The following is a 23978-nucleotide window of genomic DNA, read 5'->3' as shown; positions in this document are numbered from 1 at the left end:
GTCACAGATGAGGAAACTGATCCTTAGAACAATCAAATAACTTGCCGAAGGACCCGTCACGATGGAGCCGGGATTCAACAGACTATAAACACCCTGGACTTAACCACGTTACTAAGGAGAGCTGGGAAGGGTCACAGTCAATTTCATTTTTCCCCATAAGTAACTGACATTGAAAATGAGATCCCTCGGTTGGTAGCACTCTGTTATCAGTTATCTGTTATTAGGGTACACAGAACACACATTGAGGAACTTATTTAAATGGCCCCAGCAATGAAGATGTGGTCATTAAACACTGGACCTTTTCCAACCTGCTTTTGAGTATCATCAACACGGTAAGCAGTAGTGCCATTAATAATACCCGAGAAAGAAGGCTAAAAGGATTTCAGATCCAAATACAAAGGCCCTGAAACCATCAAAGGGGAAACCGGATCTGACCTGAACGTACTACATATGGAAACTCGGGCATAGCTGTGATGCTCCGGGGAATATTCAGTTACAAGGGAGACCCAGCACTGACCTTTTTGCAAGGAGACAATCAACAGAAGACTGTATGTGATACGGAGGAATTCACTTCCTGTTGACAAGGCTTCAAACCCCCTGTTTGAAGAGAGAGAAGAGGGGAGGGCAAAGACCCCAGGTGGCTTTGAGCTGATGAACCCTGGTTCTTGAGGAGTCTGAAAAGAAAAGGCAACACAAAACCAAACAAAAAGGAGGTATTGTGTCGACAGGCCATATGATCTGCCCAGCTGTTACATCCCTTGCTCCTATGAGTTTGCTAGAAAGGCTGAAGAAATGAACCAGCAGAAACTTGCCATTCTTTTCTTGAATATTTATTACATCTCTTCTGCAAATACTCATAACATATAGAAGATACCAGAGTGCCTACCAGACAAACTGACTTCCATGGCTTACTGGGCTATCCACTCCTGTATTCAACTCACCTCAAGCCACTCTCCTTGCTCCCCACACACCCCAGCAGAGGACACCGCCCTTTATTTGGTGCTCCCATAACCCTCCCCCCTCCCCCCCCCACAGTATTTCTATTATGGCCTCGTATTGAAATCGTCTCCTCCCCGAGTTTCTAACTCACCTCTGTCCTCGGCACTTTAGCAGGTACAGCGGCTCGGAAAATGTTGACTGAATTAACAAAACTCTTCTCTACATTTATAAGCCCTAAACTAGGCGGTGGTAGGTCTCTGGGGTCATCTTTGGTCCAGGGGCTCCTCCAGTGCAACGTCATGTCTTACTCATGGTTATCTCTAGTGTGGAGCATGGTGTCTTAACAGTTTGCTGCGAACAGTAGGTGCTTAGTAAACGTTTCAATGATTGAGCCCCAAACTTCTCAACACGTGACACGTAGGGCAGGGGAAGGACCGTAATTCACGGGACTACTGACGGAGAAAAATCGTGAGTTAGGGACACAGTCTTTTTCGGTCGGTGAGCAAGAGTGAGGGGAAAACGCAGTTTTCTGGGCCAGAACAAACTTGTCTCCCATGTTCCTGGCGGGGTTATAGCTCTCCAGACTCAGAAGACGGGGGTTAACATGCACCACATACGGGTGCTTCCCACTTAAACCTCACTACAGATCCAGGGATGGGCAGGTGTAACCCCCGCGGTGCCAAAGAGGAGACAGGTGCGGAGAGGTTTATCTCCCGCACAAGCCCATCCATCCCAGAGGAAGGGGCCAGGCCCAAGGCTCGGCAGCAGGTACAGGGTCCTCCTGCGGCTGCCTTGGACCCTTTCAAGTCTAGCTGGGCGATTCCTGGAGCAGGGAAGAAGCCGGAGACTACGAAGTTTGGACACAGGGAAGCCAGGGGAGGCTCCGTCCGCCGAGATCAAAGGGAACCAGGAGGCACCGCACAGCCTCGCACCCCCTGCCCGGCACACATTCGGCGGCCTCTGGAAGCTTGGTCCTCCCGGGCTTCCGTAGGTCGGAATCCGCTGAGGGTACCTTCCGCCGGGCCCAGGCTCAGTGTTTTCAAATTCAAATCCTGTTTGCGTACTTGAGCACTGAGGCCGAGAAGCCAAGCCTACCCTAGAGTCTCACCAACTAAAACCTCGGACTGCATAGGCTCCACCCCTCACAGCAGCGAGCACCTCTGCCGGGGAGCCGATGGCGGAAGTTCCGGTCGTTACGTCACTTCCGTCGCGCTTCTGGGCGTTGCCAAGATGGACGCTTCGCGGGCCCGGGAGCAGCTCCGGCGGCGGTACCTGTTCCCGCGGGACACCGAGGCCCCGCTGGACAGCGAGGGCTACGCCGGGCCGGGTGAGGCGCTCCCCCCGGGCGCGCCCCGAGCTGCGCTGAGGTGTCCGGAGTCGAGGCGCCCGGAAACGGCCGGCCCCGCGGACCTCCCGCAGCCCTGTCCTGGCAGGGGGGATCAGGTTTCGTTTATTCAAGGCTTGCCAAGCCGTTTTGCAAGTCGGGTATTTAGCGTCCCTGAGAGATTCCTAGTGATCGCGTAGCCCCGCGCATCTTCATCCCAGCTGCGCCTCAGGATTCCCAGGAGAGCTGGTTTGACACCTGTTTGGCATTCTCCATTTAAATAAAAAATACCATCCGGTTGTAATTCTAAGAATCTACCAAAGCAACATACTCGTACCAGTACACGAGGACGTACGTGCACAGTGTTTAACCTCAGCATTCCTCGTAGTGGCGAGCGACTGAAAATGTCTAATTGCCCATCAGCAGAGAGCTGCTTAAATACATTTGGATGTACTCCTACATGACACGGCAGGCAGCCTTTTTTCGCCCTATGGGGATGATTTTCACAGGGAGGCGCAGGACAAAGTCTGCTGTACCACCGTTTGGGTACAGACCTGGTAACGTGTGATGTGTGTTCACCTGTAAATGCATAGAATATGAAAGAATTCATAGAAGTTGGTGTTGGTAGTTGCTTTGGGGTTGAGAAACTAGGGTTAAGGATAGGGGAAAGAGGGTTCATTTTAGATTTTTCTGCCCTGTATGTTGCAGATCGTGCACTTGCTACCCTTTGAAAAATAAACGCAGAAAACATCATGCCCAGGCATTCTTATTTACAAATTCTGAGGCTGTCTCCCAGAATTTGTATTATGAACAAGGCTCCTGGGGATTCAGATGGTTTGTTCAAAGTCGGGGGTCTCAGATGTATACCAAAGGTTCTCACGAGAATTAAGGGGGGGGGCATGTCACTCCTCTGGGGAATTTGTTAGAAATAACTCATCACACCCAACCCCAGCCACCTATTCTTTCAGATTGGGTCTCAGCTGGAAGAAATTTGATTTGTCCATCACCTGTCTAGACACTGTTGTATCAGGACTAGACCTCCGCTGTGCCCTGCCGTTGCCTCAGAAGGTTGTGTCTGTTTGAAATAAAATATGTAGTTAAAAGTATTTGGGGGAAATTACAAGTCCATTTTGTGCTCTAATGTCTGCTGTCTCCATTTTTCTTAATTAACAAGACTAATTGCTTTCCTAGGCACTATTTGAAACATGATACTACAATTCCTATACTACCAGATGGTGTCATTCTTTGCAAAAGACGGTAATATTGTAAATTTGATTTTAAATTCGTTTAGGGGGAACAAGTCGACTATACTGAATATGTTTTATAGCAGGTTCCTATTAATTATTCCTGCAAATATCAACGTGTTTTGGTGGCTGTACAGAAGAAATCGGTTCTCTAATTGGAGAAAATCTGGTTTTGGGAAAGCTCTAGGAAATTATTTTATCCGGCTTAAAATAGGTGTTCTTTTTCCTCATAAATTTATGGTAATTTGATAAGTTGAAATCTCCCTTATTTGCAGAAGTCTCTACCGCTGTCGAGAGAAAGGAGAAACCTCTTCCAAGACTTAACATCCATTCTGGATTCTGGATTCTGGCATCCATTGTTGTGACCTACTATGTTGATTTCTTTAAAACCGTTAAAGAAAACTTCCACACCAATAGGTGAGAAAACTTCATTGCTTCGTAATTACGCGCCCTCGTCTCATCGCTCATAGTGTCTTGTGAGTTGCGTTCTTCAAATGCTTAGAAATCTCTTACTTCCTGCCAGGCACGGTGTTGGAGGTAGTGGTGACACAAAGTGACACAAAGGTCACTAGTGACCAAGAGAGTGTGTGCTTGGGACACATACAGCAGAACGGATGAAACTGGAAAGTACTTCAGTATGCCTTTCAGCACAAGTGTGTTGGAGGATGGGGAAGGTAGTGAATTTAAGAAGAACCTAATCCATGTGTAAAAAATGGAAGAAGAAAGATTCTGACAGTCTGTCTGAAGACAGTGCAGGAGCACCGGGAGGAGGGAGCGAGGACCCTGGCGGGTGAGAACAGGGCCTCAGAGTTTGTTTGCAGAGCATAGTTACAGCTAACAAAGTAACTACGGGGAGTGATTGAATTAGGGTTGACGTCACTCGAAGGAGGAGTCGGGAGCTTTGAGGCCTGATGTCAAATCGTCCGTCATTCATGAGGATTAAGATCTCTTCGGTATGATCTCAGAAATTGATGGGGGGGACAAGGTTGTGAATCGTACCTAAGTCCTCACTGAATGTTGAAGAGTGTTCTAGAGGCCCCCACACAGCAGAGCCAAGAGGGAGAGACGTTGGTGAGCTTTGAGCTGGCACTGGGAGTGGTGGTTTGCACAGGATGCGAGCACGGGGACCAGCAGGGCTAGAAAGGTGCGGATAGGACCGTTTGATCCCGTGTCATCATGGGGGTGACGCACAGTTTCTCCTCAGAGGCCTTCGGACGCTGACTGCGGTAGGGAGAGCCGGGAGGTGCACAGAGCATGCATTCAGGAGAAAGGAGGCATATGGGACTTGTTTCAGTTGTTCCATAAAAGCCTATTCGTCTCTTGCCTTAATGCCAGGAGCTAGAACTTTCCTTAAACACTCCTGTCTTCCTGCCCTTTACCCTGCTTGCCCCTTCCCTGACCGAGTTTGGGATGAAGAACCAGCCACGTGTCGAAGGCACCTTCTTTCTCTTGGGAGCCAGCTGTCTGTGGGAAGCCCAGATTCTGGTCTGTCTTTCTGTGCCGTCATTTCTGGGGGCAGCCCCAACCCGAGAGGGTCTCTAGGTTTTCATGTCAACTTGGAACCTGGTGGCACGTCTGGTCACCAAAGCCACCTTCCTGCAGCTCCGTCAGTAAAAGAGCTGACAGTTGATGTCATCAGCCTAACTCGGTGTAGAGCCCGGGCTGGGAAAAGAGGATGAGTAGTTGTTTTGCACACTGCCGGGAGCAGCGGCCTCTTCGTTATTCAGATACGACACGAGAGCCTGAGACGTTTTGGCTGTGGTGACAGTGATGAAGGAAGTACACTTCCAGCCCCCCAGTAGCCCCTTTCAGGCCAAGACGGGTGAATGGGTCATGTGGTGCGCGCTGTAAGCATATGCCCAGGATGCCGTGGGACACCTAGAAGGGGCACCTAGTCAGCCCAGCCTCGGGAGGCAGGCCTTTTGGAGGTTTTAGGAGAGAGAGGAGGATTTCCCTCTTTGTCTCCTTATTTTAAGTATTCTCGCTAGTTGAAGGAAATGCTGAGCTAAGGGACAGTTGGTTACACTTCCGAGGTGTTGGGGGCACCTGCCGTAGTCACTGGGCCGCCCAGGAGCCCGCGCTGTCCCGTAGCAGAGCCGGGGCTGTGGGGCAGGAGAAGGACACAGAAGTCACCGGCCTGGCCTCGGAAAAGTATCACCTTAGAGACAAAAGACCTGAACGGATACTCAAAGGCTGAGGATTTTGAGTGGCACTACATTCTTGCCAAGGGCCTCGGTAAGCAGTGGGGAGTCTGAGCGGCCGTCGGACGAGGGCCATACCCAAGAGGGGTTGCGGGCCGCCTTCTGCCGCCATACAAATCTACCTGAAGTGATTCCTCATCTCTTGCCCTGCCGTTAGCCCCCAAGTTCGGAAGCTCGAGGCATTAGGGTTCTTCCAATCTACGCAAGGCTGCAAGACGATGTTCAGAGATAGGAGACACAGGTCTATGTTAACAAACAAAGCGAAGCGTCACGATGGGTTGGAAATCACAGTTTTTAAGAAAATCCTGGTTGTGTGTGTGAGCCGAGTTGCTGGTTAAAACTACAACGGAAATCACAAGCCCAGGTACCCAGGCTCTTCCTCGTTACGCACCGAGTCAGAATTTGGGAAACCGGGGGCAAGATGGCTTCCCTTGGCAACCTTGCCGAGGGACTCCGATGCCAGGGTGGAGGGCCTCTGACTTGCAGTCGCGTTTTGGTTCAGGCGGGTTTTCCAGCTGCTTCTGTCCTCTGCCATATCTGGACGCAGTAGCCGCACCAGGGTTCCAGGTGGAGTTAAAACCTGGAACAGACGGAAGGATCCTGACCGAGCAAGGAGGTCACCGTGACTCTGGCACAGTGTTCCTCAACCTTTGTTGCCACCTCCGGAGGAGCCTCCGTGAGACGTTTCATTCCTACCCACCCTGTAACGTCCTGCAGGGGTTTCTCTGTGCATACAGAAAGAGGAGGAGGATTTCTTCCCTTTGGGGGCAGTATCGCCCCTGTTGAGAATGACACTGTAGCAGAAGAGAGGCCTCTGAAGACCTCGAAGGAGGAACGTGGAGGTATTTTTTCCATCGATCACACCAGCGGAATAATGCTGCTCGCTATGGGGCAGCACTTTTCAGAGTGCTATGTGATTTTCGCAGCTGTTCTGTGAGGTCCTACTAACGTTTCTAGAACACCCTGAGGTTAAGTTACTTGCTCAGAGCCACAAAGCTAGTCGTGCTGGGGCTGAGCTTCAAACCCAGACAGGCAGATTTGGAAGGCCACGCTCCAACCACTGAGCTATCCCGCCTCTCATAACTGATCCCAGCACTGCAGTGTCATTCGGTGCCTTAAAGGAACCTGGAAGCTTGCCATGGCTGGAAGTGTACTCAGTGCCTGTGTGACTGTGACTGTTCCAGACCCCCCTGACCCCTCTCTTGTCTGCATGGAACGCCCGTCTTCTCCCCATGAAGAAGCGAAAGAGAATGGAGACGTTGGGAGACAGGAAGAGGGCTTCGTTCCCCAAATCTGGCCGCCTCCCACAACCAGAAGGGGCCAAGGGGCCGCCTCACCCACACTGAGTCAGCACTGGGGTAGAATTCCAAGTGAGGAAAAAGACACTGCCCCTTGGAGGGAGATTGGGAATATTCTAGAAATGGGTGTCTCACTCAGAAATCTGTTCCGAGAGGCAGTTTGAGGTAACCACCTTCCAATCTGATTTTCAGTCCTCCCAGAAAGCCTCCTTACCTCAGAGGAGTTCACGGCACCCATTTCTTACTCTCCCGCTCAAAACTTCAGAAAGAGACAGAAAGCTGCCATGTCGTGAAAGGAGACGCAGCGCCACGAGCGGACTTGTGCTTCGGGTGGTGGTTTGTGGAGCGTGGGGAGTGCACGGCTGTTCGAGACTCACTTTCTTCCTGCTGCACCTGCCGGCCCCGTCCTGTGTCACCCCATCTCCCGCCCGACAGAGGCCATCTGAGAGCGGGGGTTGGGGAGCTGTGGGCCCCTGTGGGCCCCTCGCCCAGTTGATCTGCGTAGCAATCGATTTTTAGGCTGTCGGTGAAAACCTTTTTTCAGACGCGTGCTGAGGCGCTAAGTCTGCTGGCAACCCTTGTGTCATTTGGTCTCCGCAGCTGGTTCGTGGCTGGCGGCACCCTCCTGCTGATCAGCCTGTCGCTTGCGTGTTACTGCATCCTCTATCTGGAGTGGTGCCACGGGATTGAAGATTACGACGTCAAGTATCCAGCCTTGATACCCGTGACAACCGCCGCTTTTATTGCGGCCGGCGTCTGGTGAGTTAACTTTGCAACAACCAGGGGAATAAAGCGTGTTGTGATCAGGTGCCGATGTACGGGGGATGTACGGGGCACGAAGCTTACAGAAAAGGAGAAACGGGAAAATGGCCTCCTGTCATTGCTAGTCTCAGAGGCCCTTTCTAGTAGGATCATTCTTTACGTATTTAGCTGTGGTTTTTTAATTTTTTTTTAAGGTTTATTCATTTTTCAGAGACAGAATGTGAGTGGGGGAGGGGAAGCGAGAGAGGGAGACACAGAATCCGAAGCAGGCTCCAGGCTCCGAGCTGTCAGCAGAGCCCGACCCACGAGCCATGAGATCATGACCTGAGCTGAAGTCGGACGCTTAACCGACGGAGCTGCCCAGGTGTCCCATGTATTTAGCTATTTAAAACACAAATGTTGACATGCTATATGTATATATTCTGCGTTTTGCTTTTGAAATTATTTGCATTGTGAAGCGAGGGGGACAAGTATAAGAGAATCTTAAATACAGAGAATAAACTGAGGGTTGCTGGAGGGGTTGTGGGTGGGGGGATGGGCTAAATGGAAAAGTAAGGAGCATTAGGGAGGACATGTGTGGGGGTGAGCACTGGGTGTGATACGTAGGGGATGAATCACTGGAATCTACTCCTGAAATCATTATAGCGCTATATGCTAACTTGGATGTAAATTTAAAAATTAATTAATTAATTACATCGTGCTGATTAGGAAATGTAATCGGAAAGTGGAAACAACTTAAGTTGTCCAGCTGAATGAGTTCACCACTGCACTGGCGAACCCTCACCCAGGTCAAGAAAGAGAACCTTACCAGCCCCGTAATCCCTTTCTGCCCGCCCCCCTCCCCAGCCAGGGCGCTTTCCTTCCTGCCCATGGACAGACACTGTCCCGACCCACGTGGGACTTGCTTTCTTTGGCATCTCTTAAATATTCTGTTTTTGTTTTGTCTATTTTTTTAACTTCATAGAAATGGATTCAGGTACTCCGTATTCTTTTACATTTGGCTGTTTACATGCAGTGCTATGTCTGCTACCTGTTTATCACTCTCACACTCGAAACTTCAGAACAAACAGAAAGCTGCTGTCTTTACTGTGAAAGAAAACGTGTCCCACGAGCGGGGTTGTAGTTTAGACGGTGCTGTACAGAGTGTGTGCAAAGCCTCGCTTTTCTTCCTGCCGAGTGTGTCGGTCTCATCCTGCCTCACCCCATCTCCCGTTAGACCCGAGCCGTGTATCACAGCCGCTCGTTGCTGGTTAGCATTTTGTCCCGTCACTGAATGCGTTTATCGCTTCTACTGTTGATCGCATTTGGATCGTTTCCAGTTTGGTGCTGTTGTTAATGATGCTGTTAACATTCTTGTGTGTGAGTCTCATGCGTATGTGCACGCGTGTCTGGTGGAGGTATGTGTGCACACGCGTGTGTATATATGTCTCTAGAGGTGAAATTGCTGGCTTATAGGTTACACATATCTCCAGTTTCAGTAAACAGCTGATATCTTTTTTTCCCCAAAGTGATTGTCCATTTTTTTTTTAAAGGAGCCATATCATTGGTAATTTGTCCATATTGGTACAAAAAAATGCGCCTCTTTATTTTTGTTTTATTTTATTTTTAAGTAGGTTCCATGCCCAATATGGGGCTTGAACCTAGGACCCTGAGATTAAGAGTCACGTGCTCTACTGACTGAGCCAGCCGGGCGCCCCTGGATGTGCCTCATTATTTTTAATCGTACACATTATCATCACACGGACATAACCTGGGTTTATTGAACCTGCCCTCCTTTGGTGGCTAGACTTACAGTTGTTCTTACTGCTTTGCTACCAGGAAAATGCCACAACCCATATCCTTCTTCTTAATAGGTAGTCGATGAAAAAACACTGATTTTTTTTTTAATGTGTATGAAAGCATACTTGCTCACTGAAGAATAATCTGTTAATTACAGAAAAACACAAAGGAAACAAATCCCCATGATCCTGCAGCCAGAGAGAACAACTGTTCTTTCTATGTTGTATATATTCCTCTAGCTTTTTTCCTTTTTCTATGTCAATTGCATTGGGATTTTGGAAAAACCATATATTTTGTGCCTATTCCATTTAATTGAATGTTTTTTATGATTAATTTTCTGTCATTGAAGTTGGAGGGCATTGACATGTATCACCTTGTGTTGTGTTATTACTAACCCTTCAGTGATGTGGGTACACGGGTGTGCTGTTTTACATCCTAAGAGTGAGGTCACCCTGGATAGGTTATTTTTTAGAACGGTAGGATTTAAAAAGTTGCGTTGTTTAAAGTTCCATTTAAAAAACTATTACATAGTGAAACCAGTAACTATTTAATTAACTTCTGCTCTTACAGATTCAGTTCATAAAGATCATTTGCACGGAGAAGCTGTCTTATTCTTACCTTGGTGACAGGAATAGTGTTTTTCTCAAAGGGAGATTTAATAGCAACTTATACGTCATTATGTTTTTCATCCTGTTTCTAACAAAAAGTTATTTGAAACTGTGTCTTTACTCTGATGGTTTGACAGTGTGCGGGTTGTGGAAGCAGGCTGTAGCCATTGCCGCCGATGTGCCACCACAGACAGTGACTTTGGAGACTTGGGTTCCTGTTGGGCCAGCTCTCGGGGGAGGACCTTCAGTGGTTCGGTCCCAAGTGCTCTCTGAAGAGTTTGTGATATTTCCAGTGCTGGCCAAACCACATCTCTGGGAAACATGACACACACACACAGTTGCTGGTGAAGAGAACTTTCCCAAACGGAGTTAAAAGTGGGATCTCGGGGTACGTGCGTAGATTACAGCTGGAGCGGCCAACCGCGTGTGTTTTATCCTTTTCAGCTTCAACGTTGCCCTGTGGCACGTGTGGTCCTTCCTCACCCCGCTGGTGTTGTTCACTCAGTTCATGGGCGTTGTGATGCTGATCTCACTCCTTGGGTGATGTCCAGAGGTAAGAGTTCTGGAATGGCCTTTCTAACACTGAACTCACTGGACCAGTGTCTTTGGTGACCGTTTCCAGGTGGCACAGCAGTGACAGACTACTCACCAACTGTGCCTTCCTTCGACTCTGAGATGAAAGGGACCGAGACCCCTCCCCTTCTGCATAATTTAGTTCTCCATGACTGTTTCCTGGGTAAGGCACCCCGCCCTTCAGAGATGTCGTATTTACACCTTCCGGTGTAGGTAAGCTCCCACAGTAGGTCACTTTCTACCCAGGTCAGCTTCCATCACCCGATACACACCAGACGACTGGCTAGGTTGCTGTTAGGGGGCAGGAACGTAGGAAGAACGGGCACTTTTACCCACTCGAGCTGTTCTGGCTGCCTCCTAAAAGTCTGACGGACGACCCATCAACCTTTTCCTTCTGTGTTACTTACAGAATCTCTTGCTCCCCATGGACGACTGCCTCCCTGGGCCTGCTGCCTTGCACGGCGGGGTCTGTCTGTCGAGTACCAGACGACTCCTTTATCAAATAAATATGCATGAGAGCACTCCCTCTGTGTGCTTAGGGACACGGTGAAAAAGCCAAGATAGGCCCTCTCTTTACGCAACTGACTTCAGAGCTGGGAGGAAAACTTCTTCATGTGTCAGTTTACAGGCATAAAAACAGGCCCAGAGAAGCGGATGTTAACATCCTAAGTAAAGGATTGGGGTGCATTTCAGCCAACAGCCTGTGCTCCCTTTGGAGTTCTAAGGGGAGTCACTGTACCCAAATAAGGGAGACACGGACAGAGTCCCGTCGCTGCCAGGCTGCAGGTGGTCACTAGCAGGTGTGTGGCCCCACAGAGGTGGAGAGTCCCCTCTGCACACTGTGCTGTCCGGGGCCATCTGGCGTCTCTCCCTTTGTCCGGGTCAGCATGTGTCGCCGCAGGACGGAGCCTCATCTGACCCCGTGTCCTGCTTTTCCCCTCCGCCCTGATACTGTTACGTTTTCCGCCGTTCAGTTTTCAGTTTTTTTTTTTTTTTTAATTTTTTTTTTTCAACGTTTTTTTTTTATTTATTTTTGAGACAGAGAGAGACAGAGCATGAACGGGGGAGGGGCAGAGAGAGAGGGAGACACAGAATCGAAACAGGCTCCAGGCTCCGAGCCATCCGCCCAGAGCCTGACGCGGGGCTCGAACTCACGGACCGCGAGATCGTGACCTGGCTGAAGTCGGGCGCTTAACCGACTGCGCCACCCAGGCGCCCCCAGTTTTCAGTTTTTTTTTTTTTTTTTTTAAATTTTTTTTTTTTTTTCAACGTTTATTTATTTTTGGGACAGAGAGAGACAGAGCATGAACGGGGGAGGGGCAGAGAGAGAGGGAGACACAGAATCGGAAACAGGCTCCAGGCTCCGAGCCATCAGCCCAGAGCCTGACGCGGGGCTCGAACTCACGGACCGCGAGATCGTGACCTGGCTGAAGTCGGACGCTTAACCGACTGCGCCACCCAGGCGCCCCCAGTTTTCAGTTTTTACGCACGTTCAGGAGCTTTCGACCCTTGACGTGAGTTTGTTTTTGGTAATGGAGAGCCAGAGAGCGTTACAGGCATGTGGACTGAACTGTGCTTTTTTTTTTTTTTTTAACATTTATTTATTTTTGAGACAAAGAGAGAGAGAGAGCATGAACAGGGGAGGGTCAGAGACAGAGGGAGACACAGAATCCGAAACAGGCTCCAGGCCCTGAGCTGTCAGCACAGAGCCTGATGCGGGGCTCGAACTCACAGACCATGAGATCACGACCTGAGCCGAAGTCGGACCCTTAACCGACTGAGCCACCCAGGCGCCCCTGAACTGTGCTTTTTAAACAGGAAATCCAGCTGCTTAAAAGACAGACTGTCTCACTCAGAATATAAATGCTGGCTTTCTTTCAGGTGTAAGAGCGTGTCACTTCAACGGGAACGATTCAACACCCAGCCAGCTGGCAGCATCGCAGGTGTAACAGAAGTGCTACAACGTGTCCTCGTATCTAGGAAGTGAGTGGTTTCCTCGGAAAAACTATAACGTTGCAGTCTGGTTGAAATCAGAATAAATTCGATTTCGTTTGTCTGTCCTCACACTCAAGTGATTACTGAGTTTTTCACACTCAGAATAGAAATGTTCTGTTCAAAATAGAAATAATTAGTTTGTGGCGTCAATCTGATGAATCGTCGGAGAAAGTATTGGTGTAAACATTTAAGCAGAGTTTCGTTATAGGTACATGGTGTCCTCCCCAAATTGCAGAGTTGTTCGCCCTTTGATCGTATGTGATCACTGGGTGTGTATATGTAGGAATGATCATGTCATGTGCCTTTGACTCAGCTTCTGCAATTGCGATCTCATTTTTATAATAGTTTTGTTAGGTGACAGGACCACTTGAAAGCATTTTATGTGTTCCTGCCACTTTAGATTTTATCATGTGTAACTTACTGGCTTTCTAGCATTTGTTCAACATGGGCACTTTTACTCATTTTTAAGTACACGTACTTTTTCCTTAACATTTAAATAAAATATTTTTATAACTTTCCTGTGGGTTTTGTTACTGCAGACTTTGGGACGTTTGGTTTCAGCTGATAGCACTTTGCGTTAACCGTGTAAGTCTGCTCTGCTCTTCGGAGACCTCAGGAAGACAGACGCTTTCAAATGCAACTACATTCACCTTAAACCTCACCGGCATGGGCTTTGTGGTGTTGATTATCATCTCCCTGACAAAGGGGACTTCGGTGGAAGATCTGGGCTAATGTTTACAGAACACCCGCCACAGTGCCTGGTACACGTAGGTGCTCACTCCATTCATGGTAATGGAGAGAGAAAGAAAGACCACGTAGATCCAGGATCAGGGATGGGATGAGGCAGGCGTGACCAGCAGGCAGAATCAAGCCCAGCCTGTGTACACACACGTGAGGGCTTCCTCACAAGTAAGGAGCAAGGTCAGGCCCCCCCCCCCCCACCATCCCATCGTAAATTTTTATTTATTTATTTATTTATTTTTTATTTTTTTTAATACTTATTTAGTTTTTGAGACAGAGAGAGACAGAGCATGAACGGGGGAGGGTCAGAGAGAGAGGGAGACACAGAATCGGAAGCAGGCTCCAGGCTCTGAGCTGTCGGCACAGAGCCCGACGCGGGGCTTGAACTCACGGACCACGAGATCATGACCTGAGCTGAAGTCAGACGCTCAACCGACTGAGCCACCCAGGCGCCCCCCATCTTAAATTTTTTTTAATGTTTATTTATTTTGGAGGGCGAGCGAGTGAGCAGGGGAGGAACAGGGAGAGAGGGAGACACAATCCGAAGCAGGCTCCAGGCTCCGAGCTGTCAGCACAGAGCCTGACGTGGGGCTCAAACTCACATGAGACAAGACAAGATGAGACATGAGATCATGACCTGAGCTGGAGTCTGGTGCTTAACCAACTGAGCCACCCAGACACCCCATCCCCCCCCACCCCATCTTTTATTGCAGAGCATAGTTCCGTTTGGATAGAAAGCTAAGGCTGTGCATTTCTGGACACTGGTTTGTCAGAACCCAGAGAGCCAAACGCTGACGCTGTGGCCAAGAAGACGGTAAGATTATGCTGTTACTTGGAAAGAGACCTTTCAATAAGTTTTTTGAAACAGGATCATGTGTGGTCCCTGTTTCTGTTAAATAACTGCCACGTGTGTTATTTAGGGGTCTGTCCCTGTTACTGTAACTGCTAAATAAGTACAAACGGTATCAGGCCGTCCTGTGGGAGGAGCACCACCCTTCAGGGTCAAGACTAAATGAGCACTTGTAAGTCCCCACCCCGACGGCCAACGATATGGTAGAGGCAGGTGCGTGCTCTTAAAGCTGTACCTGACTTTGGCCATCCCAAGCCTCAAGCCCAAGTCTCCTACCTGCTTGCACTCCGGATGCCCAGGCCCGCTGCTCAGAGGTGGTGGTGTGGTTGGGGAGCAGGGCTGTTCCACAGGACGAGTTCTCCAGGCGATTCCTGCGTGCGGCCCGGGTCGAGAACTCCCCTGTTCCAGTCGGTCTGGGGAGAGATCTCTCTGCAGAAGCTGGAGCCTTCAAATCGGCAGGGAACAGAGAGATCAAGGGATCTAACTTCGCTCACTAGGATGAAAACCAGACTGGGACTCCCCCCGACCCCCCAGTCCATGTCTGGGACCCAGCTTGGGTGACTGGCCTTTCTAAGAGACTAAAAGGATTTAAGACCCTGGCTGTGTCGGGGCTCTTTGGTCGTAAAAGCTCTCTTCAGCAGCAGCCAGGCACTGGAAGGGACTAGGGAAAGTTGCAAAGTGTCTGCAGGTGGGCTAGTGTGGGGGGACAGGCTGGGGCCAGGTGACAGAAGTTATTAGGTGCCCTCTGCAGTCCCAGTCCAGATAAATGCCTCCACTTGAAAACATTTTTCTCTTGAAAGACCGATTCAAGCACAGTATTCCTCGAGGTGGGAAAGAGTCTGGTGGGTTCTAGGCCCATGGGATTCATCAAAACTAAAGGAATCAGCAGCGGGAGTATTTTGCACGCACTGAGGACTGACTCCAAAGGGGCAGGCGTTGCAGGGTTCTGGGCCGAGGGAAGGTGGGGCAGTTGGTGGGGGCCACACACCCTCCTCACCCGAGTGTCAGATTCAGCCCCCAAGCCGAGGACCATGATTTCCCCATTTGGGCAGAAGTGGGACGTATGGCTGCTTTATTTCTAAAGCAGCGTGAGCGCCTGGATTTTGGTGTTAACCACAGCTTTTGCAAACGTTTCAGAACCTCACTTCGGGCGTATTCGTCGTGCCCTGAGATGCATCCTTCCCACGTGCACACAGATCTATTGCTATGTTTCCCATCTTCGAACACACCCCCCCCCCCAAGTCGGGTTCCCTCAGGCCTCTCCACTTACTGGCCGTTTTCTTTGCCCCCCACCCCGCCCCAATGGCAAAACTCCACCAAAGAGCTCTCTCTGCCCACACTCTCCGTCGTGCTCCTTTTTGAAAAAGTTGTATTAGGTCACACTTTTGCAAAAGAGTGTTAGAACGTTGCCTTATGTTTACAGTAAAGAGGAGTCAAAGAGGACCTCAGGAGCTGGGTGCCCCCCAGCCTACACACCTCCAGTGGCAGGAGTGACCCCCCAACTCAGCCACTGCTCCCCCGCTGTCCCCTGGCACTCACCTGAACACCATCAGGGCCATCCGGACTCTTCTCATAATCCCTTCCTCCCTGTCACCGCGGCCAGCACAAAAGGCCTGGCACTCCCGGGCCACGTCTCACCTCCTGGCCTCACCCCCACATGCGTGTGTTCCCCTCATCCGCGTAACAAATCACAAGACACGTTTAGGCTTAAAACCACCGCCACCGTGGTCTTGTTCGTGTGTCTGAAATTTGGACAGGAATTTGCAGGGACAACCTGTTTCCTCCCCACATGGGGTGACCCAGCCGGCAGGCTGGTGGTCCCCTTCCAAGGCGGTTCCCTCTGGGCCGGCGAGGTGGTGCTGGCTGCTGATTCCTCTCTGCACAGGGTCTCCCCCGGGGGGTGGGGGCGGGGGAGGGGGGGCAGTTTGGGTTTCCTCCCCGCAGAGTCGCTCAGGTCCAAAGCTTTTGTGTCGGTGTCGGTAGCTGCTGTAACGAGCTGCCACAGACAGCAGCTAAAACAACAGACATGGATTATCTCGCGGTTCCGTAGTTTGAGGTCTGCGGTGGGGCTCACGGGTGTGGGCGGGGCTGTGGTCCTTTCTGGAGGCTCCAGGGGGGGAGTCCATTTCCCGTGCTGTCAGGCGGGCAGCAGAATTCAATTCCTTACGGTCCGAGGACGGAGCTCCCCATGCCGAGCTGGCTGTCAGCGAGGGCCATTCCCAGCTTCTAGAGGCACCTGCATTTCTTGCCTCGTGGCGCTCTTCCTCCTCTCAAAGCCGCACCTGTCCTGCCTCCTCGTCATTGTCACATTGCCCAGATCCGCTCTTCTGCCTTCCGCTTCCGCTTTTGGGGGGCCCGTGTGATCATGCCAGGCTCACCTGGGCAACCCCAGGTGCTCTCCCTATTTTAAAGTCCTTAATCCGCCATCAGTGTTCCTCTTGCCGCGCAACGCAGCGTTGTTGGTAGCTTCCCGGGAGCAGGGTGTGGACCCCTTTGGGGGCATCGCTCTGCCCACCGCTGTGTCCCAGAGACAGGAAGCCCCCACTTAGAGCATGGGCTCAGAAACTGTCCAAGTAGTTACAGACCCCAGATTCAAGGGGACATACCTTCCCCTCATCCTAAAGGAGGAGGGTCAAGGAACGTGTGAGCCGGGTGTTAAAACCGCCACAGTCTCTGGCCACAAATTCTCTGTGTTCCTCCCACACGGGAAAGTCCCAATCCCGGAAGCCCCATCCTGTTCCAGCATCAGACACAGGCTTGAGCTCCAGAATCTCGTCATCTGAATCAAGAGCGGTGCGGGGGCCTCCAGCTGACCACCCTCACAGGCGAGTTACCTGTCGATCGCACACCGAACATACAGTGGTGAGGCAGGCGCACGTACGCGCAGTAACATTCGAAAAGCGGGGAGCGAGGCACACAGTCGCTGGTCCACAGAAATCCAGCTGGGCGCGGGTCCCCCTCTCTTGCTTAGGAACCAGTGCTGCCTCCTAGGACTCTGAGAAGGTGTCAGGCTCTACCCTCTGGGCTCTATTCGCCCTCCGTGTCATTCTTTTCTGGAAGAAAGCAGTTTGGAATCCAGCTTTCTCAGCCTGCTTCCTGCCCAGAAAAGGTTTGAGCTCCTGAGGGTTCTTCATTTTGCACCGTCTTCCCCTTGTGTCTGAGCTGGAGGTGTTTCCGCAAGAACAGTTTGCAAAGAATGAGAGGTCATCTATGCGGCTGCATTTATTTATTTATTTTAATTTTTTTTTTTCAACGTTTATTTATTTTTGGGACAGAGAGAGACAGAGCATGAACGGGGGAGGGGCAGAGAGAGAGGGAGACACAGAATGGGAAACAGGCTCCAGGCTCCGAGCCATCAGCCCAGAGCCCGACGCGGGGCTCGAACCCACGGACCGCGAGATCGTGACCTGGCTGAAGTCGGACGCCCAACCGACTGCGCCACCCAGGCGCCCCAATCTGCGGCTGCATTTAAAGAAATCTTTACCTCCTCGAGCTACAGGGTAGACCCAGGGAAGGATCAGGCTCAGGACTTAATTGTGGGCAAAGTATCCGAGTCGGCTGACTTCTCAGTCTGGGAAATTTCATCCACCAGAGTCAGGGCCTGACAGGGAACGACCAGGTCTTGAGAAATGGACACCTACCTATGGCATGAAGTGGATGTCATCTGATCCACGAAGAGCAAGGCTGGGCATGCCCCACAGTGATGCATTGCTGAGTAGAAATGGTATATAAGCTTGAACGTGAACTGGAAGCCATGAGTCGGTTGCATGTACAGGTGGCTCAGGGGCCTTTGAGATCGATTTTTGCTACATATTGTCTCCTTTTTAAATTTTTTTTTTTTTTTTTTTTTTTTAATGTGGGGCGCCTGGGTGGCTCAGTCAGTTGAGCGAGCAACTTCGGCTCAGGTCATGATCTCGCGGTTCGTGACTTCGAGCCCTGCGTCGGGCTCTGTGGTGACAGCTCAGCTTGGGATCCTGTGTCGCCCTCTCTCTCTGCCCACGCCTGCTTGTGCTCTGTTTCTCTCTGTCTTTCAAAAATGAATAAACAGGGGCGCCTGGGTGGCGCAGTCGGTTAAGCGTCCGACTTCAGCCAGGTCACGATCTCGCGGTCCGTGAGTTCGAGCCCCGCGTCGGGCTCTGGGCTGACGGCTCAGAGCCTGGAGCCTGTTTCCGATTCTGTGTCTCCCTCTCTCTCTGCCCCTCCCCCATTCATGCTCTGTCTCTCTCTGTCCCAAAAATAAACATTGAAAAAAAAAATTAAAAAAAAAATGAATAAACATAAAATTTTTTTTTTAATTTTTTTAAATTATTTTAAAAATTTTTTTTTTCAATGTTTATTTATTTTTGGGACAGAGAGAGACAGAGCATGAACGGGGGAGGGGCAGAGAGAGAGGGAGACACAGAATCGGAAACAGGCTCCAGGCTCTGAGCCATCAGCCCAGAGCCCGACGCGGGGCTCGAACTCACGGACCGCGAGATCGTGACCTGGCTGAAGTCGGACGCTTAACCGACTGCGCCACCCAGGCGCCCCAATTTTTGAGAGAGTGCACAAGCAGAGGCTGGAGGGCAGAGGTGGGGGGGCGGGCAGAGGATCCAAAGTGGGCTCTGTGCTGACAACAGCAGTGAGTCCGATTCGGGGCTCGAACTCACGAAATGTGAGGTCATGACCTGAGCCGAAGTCAGATGCTCAACCGACTGAGCCACCCAGGCGCCCCTGCACTGTCTCCGTTAATCTACACCTGCAGTCCCTTGGGGAGCTTCTCATGAGTGGCGGAGAAAAAGCTCCAGCTTAGTTTCCGGGTGGTTCTGCATGATATGACGGCAACAGCCATCACGCTACGCTGTCCCCCCGCGTAGACGGCTGCAGCCTTACAGCCCCACCCAGAGGTGACCCTGAAGGAAAGACTGTGAAGGAAGATCTTCCCAGCGGGCTGAATGTTGAGGGGTACATTTGCTTGGCCACTTTGGCCGGATCGAGAGATGGCCGGAGTACAAATGGACATGAACTCGTGGATGGTTGCTAACAGACTCCCAGCGTGGCTGGATGGTCAGTGACTTGGAAAGAAAAGAATTGGAAACTTACTGACAAGGAGGTTTGGGGAATAATATGTGGAGGGGCCCGTCTGCACGGATTCAGAGTGTGAAACACGAGTCACGTGTGTTCACCAGGGGCACCGCCTGCAGGGGAGGGGGTAAGAGAGCATGTTCTGTTGGTGTCTGTCAGCCTCTGCCTAGCCACCCAGCGTTTCCTCCACGGGCCCACGTACAAGGTGCAGGATGGAGGGCTGTGCACACGCTCAGCAACGTAGAAGTCCTTCCCCAAGGCTGACCCGGTTGACATAGGCTGCGTGCAGAACCTTCTGGAATGACTTGAGAAGGGGCTCTGAATTTTTGCCACTTCTCCCTTCCCCTGAACCTGGATGGGCTCATGACCGCCTTCACCGACAGAATATGCCGGAAGTGACGCCTTAGTGTGGCTTCTAAGGCTAAGTCGTAGAGACCATTCAGCTCCTGCTGGGGCTCCTGGGATGCTTGCTGTCCAGATCTTCCCTCCTGGGAGGCCCCCTCCCGAGGCTCAGATGGAAGGCTGTGGGAGGTTCAAGCTGCAGAAAGAGGGCACGTGTGGGAACCCAGCTGAGCCCAGGCTTTGGGTCCCTGGGGCACCAGAATGTGAATGAAGAAGTCTGCAGAGATTCCAAGCCCTGGCCATTGAGTCACGCCCCAGCCGTCCTCCTCTTTCCTGCTGAGGCCCTGGACACTGTAGACCTGAGATGAAAAGCAATGCCCACCGTGTCCTCTGTAGATCCTGACCCACAGACCCAAGAGCACAACAAAAATGGTTGCCACACGCCAGCAAGTTGGATAAGCAATTAGGTTTGATTCTGTCAGACCCCTTCCGTCATGAAGGGAGTGGGGAGACTTGTCCTCCCTGGATGAGACACATACTCTGAAGAGGAGTCTGCCTTTTCCTTCCCATGATGCTTCTGCTGGCATTTATATGGTCAAGGAGTTCCACGCCACACTGCTGCTGCTTCTCCTTTTTTTATTTAACATTTATGTATTAAAAAACATTTTTTTTAATGTAGTTATTTTGAGAGAGAGAAAGAGAGACAGAGCACGAGCGGGGGAGGGGCAGAGAGAGAGGGAGGCACAGAATCCGAAGCAGGCTCCAGGCTCCGAGCTGTCAGCACGGAGCCCGACGCGGGGCTCAAACTCACGAACCTCGAGATCAGGACCGGAACCGAAGTCAGACGCTCAACCGGCTGTGCCACCCAGGCGCCCCTCACACCACACTGCGTCTGATGACTTCACCCATGCTCAGGGCTTAACATCCATTCAGAGTCCATTCTAGTGTTTCCCAAAGGATCTGCATAGAAAAAAAAAATAGTGGAAAAAGTAGTTAAATCCAAGTAAAGACTGTAGTTTAGCTAACGCTTTCATATCAATGTTAATTTCTTAGTTTTGACAAAGATACCATGGTGTATGAGGGGTAGGAGGAGGTGAGGCGAGTTGGGTGAAGGGTAAACAAAAACGTCTGTACCATCTTCGCAACTCTTCTGCAAATCTAACATTATTTCAAAAGGAAAAGTAAAAAAAAAAAAATGATGCAGGAGTCCTTTTGTCCTTTTGCGGAAGGCTTGGAGGAAAATTCCCAGGATATATATATATATTTTTTTTTAATTTTTTAATGTTTATTTTTGAGTGGGGGAGGGACAGAGAGAGAGGGAGACAGAGAATCGGAAGCAGGCTCCAGGCTCCGAGCTGTCAGCACAGAGCCCGATGCGGGGCTCGAACTCACAGACCGCGAGATCAGGATGGGAACCAAAGTCACACTCAACTGACTGAGCCACCCAGGCGCCCCTATTCCCAGGATGTTTATGGCAATGTTGCAAGGCTTTTGTCAAGGAGACCCGCCCCCCTCTTCCTTCGAGGACCCTGGGTCTGTGAACTGGCTCAGGTTTGGGAATTGAGTGAGAGTCTTGTAATGATTCAGGATAGATCTCTGTTTACCTTATCTAGAGATTTTCTAGTTACATAAATCAAATAATAATGCTTTAATAGGCTGCCTGTCATGGGCTGAATTGTGCCCCCTTTCCCAAAGATAAGCTGAAGTCCCTCCCATGGTCCCTGTGCCTGTGACCTTATTTGCAGATGTAATTACAATGCAAGTTAAGATGAGGTCATGCTGGAGGAGCGTGGGCCCTTAATCCAATATGACTAGTGTCCTTATACAAAGAGGAGACGGACAGACACAGAGGAAAGATGACCATGTGACAATGACAGGGACAGGGATTCTATTATGCAGCTGGAAGCTAAGGGGCACCAAAGATTAGGACCAGCCACTAGAAGCTGGAAGAGGCGAGGAGGGACCCTCTCCTAGATCCCTCAAAGGGAGCGAGTCCCTGTCTACACCTTGATTTCCAACCTCCAGGCTCCAGACCCGCCAGACAAGAAATTTGTGTTGTTTTAAGCCCCCCAGTTGGTTAAGCTTCCAGCTCTTGATTTTGGCTCAGGTCATGATCTCACAGTTCGTGAGTTCAAGCCCTGCATCAGGCTCTGTGCTGATAGCGTGGAGGCTGCTTGGGATTCTCTCTCTCTCTCTCTCTCTCTCTCTCTCTCTCTCTCTCTCTCCCTCTCCCTCCCTCCCTCCCTCTCTCTGCTCCTCCCCTGCCCCCCTCTGTCTCTCTCTCTCTAAATAAATACATAAACATTAAAAAATAAAAAATAAATCGAGAGTTCTGTATGGCTCAGATCTTTGAAACACTTATACATCAGCGGAGGCAGAAAGATGGGTAAATCTGTCAATCTTCAGCATCGTTTTGAGTAGAGAGTAAAGGAGACCGACTTTAGTCTCCCTCTTTCGTGTCCAGAAACTTACATTTCATTGCTCATTAAAAAGAATCGAGGTGGCCCAGAGAAGGGAGTCCCACTTGACTTTCAGATGGGGATTGCGTGTTATGTGTCTTTGAGTTCTCAGTGAGGAAGGGCAGTGCGACTGCTCTAACAGGGAAACTGTGTAACGTTAGCGGCTTAGCACGGTAGAAGTTTTCTTCTCACTCATGGGGGCCCAGCTTCAGCGGGGAAACTCTTCTTTGCCACTCACGGGGTGGGGAGGGGGGCTCAGGCTGACGCACTCCGCCGTCTTCAGCACGGAGTTCGCGAGGGCGCTCGGGGTATCGATGCCATCACTTCTGCCTCCGCTCCCCTGACCAGAACCTGGTTGCCTGGCTCCATCTAGGTGCAAGGGGAGAGTCCCTGGCTGGACAGCCACTTCCCGGTGACGATTCTACGCCGTGGAAGGGGAGCCCATGTTTGATGGTCAGCTGGCTGCCTCTACAGCATAGCCTCAGCTCAGTGTCCAGCATATAGTAGGTGCTCAGTAAATAACAAAGTGTCTTGGGTACTTTGTATTTGGTGGCACATTCCCACATGCTTCATATGTATCAGGCTACTTTGTCCCCATAGAAACCTGCGAGAATGGTTAGTATTAAGAGCTTCGTTTTAGGGAAACCTGGGTGGCTCGGTTTGCATCTGACTTCGGCTCAGGTCATGATCTCGCGGTTCGTGAGTTCGAGCCCCACGTCGGGCTCTGTGCTGACAGCTCAGAACCTGGAGCCTGCTTCGGAGTCTGTGTCTCCCTCTCTCTCTGCCCCTGCCCTGCGCACGCTCTGTCTCTCTCTCTTAAAAATAAATAAACATTACAAGAAATACTAAAAGAAGAGCTCCGTTTTACAGATGAGGAAATTGAGGCACAGTGAGGCTCAGTAACTTGTCCAGGGTCACGGCAGTAAGTGATGGAGCCAGGAATCGGACCTCGAAGTCTGGCTTTAGAACTCACCCACCGCCCCCCTCCCCCGCCACTTGACATTGCCTGTCCCTACAAAGCCATGCTGACTTGAGCTTGATTCATGAAAGAGACAATGAATTAATGTGCGCTGTAAAACCGCAAAATGAAATAAAAGCAGAGGTGATTTTTACAGAAGTCTGGGGCATTCGTGGAGTTCCTGCCATCTGCCAGGCAGTCTCTCTCCCTCCCTTTCTCTCTTTCTCTGTCTTTCTCTCCCTCCCAGTTTCCCATGGCATTTGACACAAACTGTGGCTTCATTTTGTTGTCCCCAGGCCTGGCCTTATACCTGACACTTGGGAGGGGCTCACTACACATTTTCGAACGTATGATAAAAACACAGCTTGGGTGCTAGGGAGCAGAGCCAATCAGACATAGTTCTCTTGCCTTCAGGGCGCTCAGCATTGGAAAGACAGTTGACAGTAGTCTACAGTGTGGGGCACGGACGGATAGGGAGCTGGACACGCCCACAGGGGACCACAGAAGGAATAAGCTGTGTGTCTTCCTTTCCCGGGGCTGCCCTAACAAAGGCCACCAACGACACAGATATATCGGCTCAAAATTCTCGAGACTAGGGGTTCAAGATCAAGATGTCTGTTCCAGGCCTCTCTCCGAGTTTCTGGCGGTCTCAGGGGTTCCATGGTTCGTAGATGGCACTCTTTCTGTGTCTTCACATCACCTTTCCCTCTATATGTGTCTGTCTTCAGTCTCCCCTTTTTTGTAAGGACACGGTCATATTGGATCAGAGCCCACCCTGATGACCTCAACTTGATCGATCATTTCCAAATAAGGTCGCATTAACAGGGATGGGGAGTTAGGG

At 50.6% G+C, this 23978-nt stretch overlaps 1 protein-coding gene across 1 annotated transcript; it reads left to right on the top strand.

Annotated features, from left to right (window-relative positions):
- Positions 1-2149: 2149 nt before the first annotated feature.
- TMEM128 (transmembrane protein 128) lies at positions 2150-13240 on the top strand. Its single transcript, XM_030314209.1, has 5 exons — positions 2150-2266; positions 3783-3924; positions 7607-7765; positions 10600-10708; positions 12610-13240. Exons 1-4 carry the CDS (start codon positions 2170-2172, stop codon positions 10697-10699), a joined length of 498 nt encoding a protein of 165 aa, XP_030170069.1. The 5' UTR covers positions 2150-2169; the 3' UTR covers positions 10700-10708; positions 12610-13240.
- The last annotated feature ends 10738 nt before the right edge of the window (positions 13241-23978 follow it).

This window comes from Lynx canadensis, chromosome B1 (genome assembly GCF_007474595.2).
Source record: "Lynx canadensis isolate LIC74 chromosome B1, mLynCan4.pri.v2, whole genome shotgun sequence".
Taxonomy (NCBI): Eukaryota; Metazoa; Chordata; class Mammalia; order Carnivora; family Felidae; genus Lynx; species Lynx canadensis.
This window is presented reverse-complemented; position numbering and strand designations above follow the sequence as displayed.

Coding starts and splice junctions, on each gene's coding strand:
- TMEM128 (XM_030314209.1), top strand. CDS start 2,170: ATGGACGCTTCGCGGGCCCGGGAGCAGCTCCGGCGGCGGTACCTGTTC. Junction 2,267..3,782: donor CGAGGGCTACGCCGGGCCGG/GTGAGGCGCTCC, acceptor CCTTATTTGCAG/AAGTCTCTACCGCTGTCGAG. Junction 3,925..7,606: donor GAAAACTTCCACACCAATAG/GTGAGAAAACTT, acceptor TGGTCTCCGCAG/CTGGTTCGTGGCTGGCGGCA.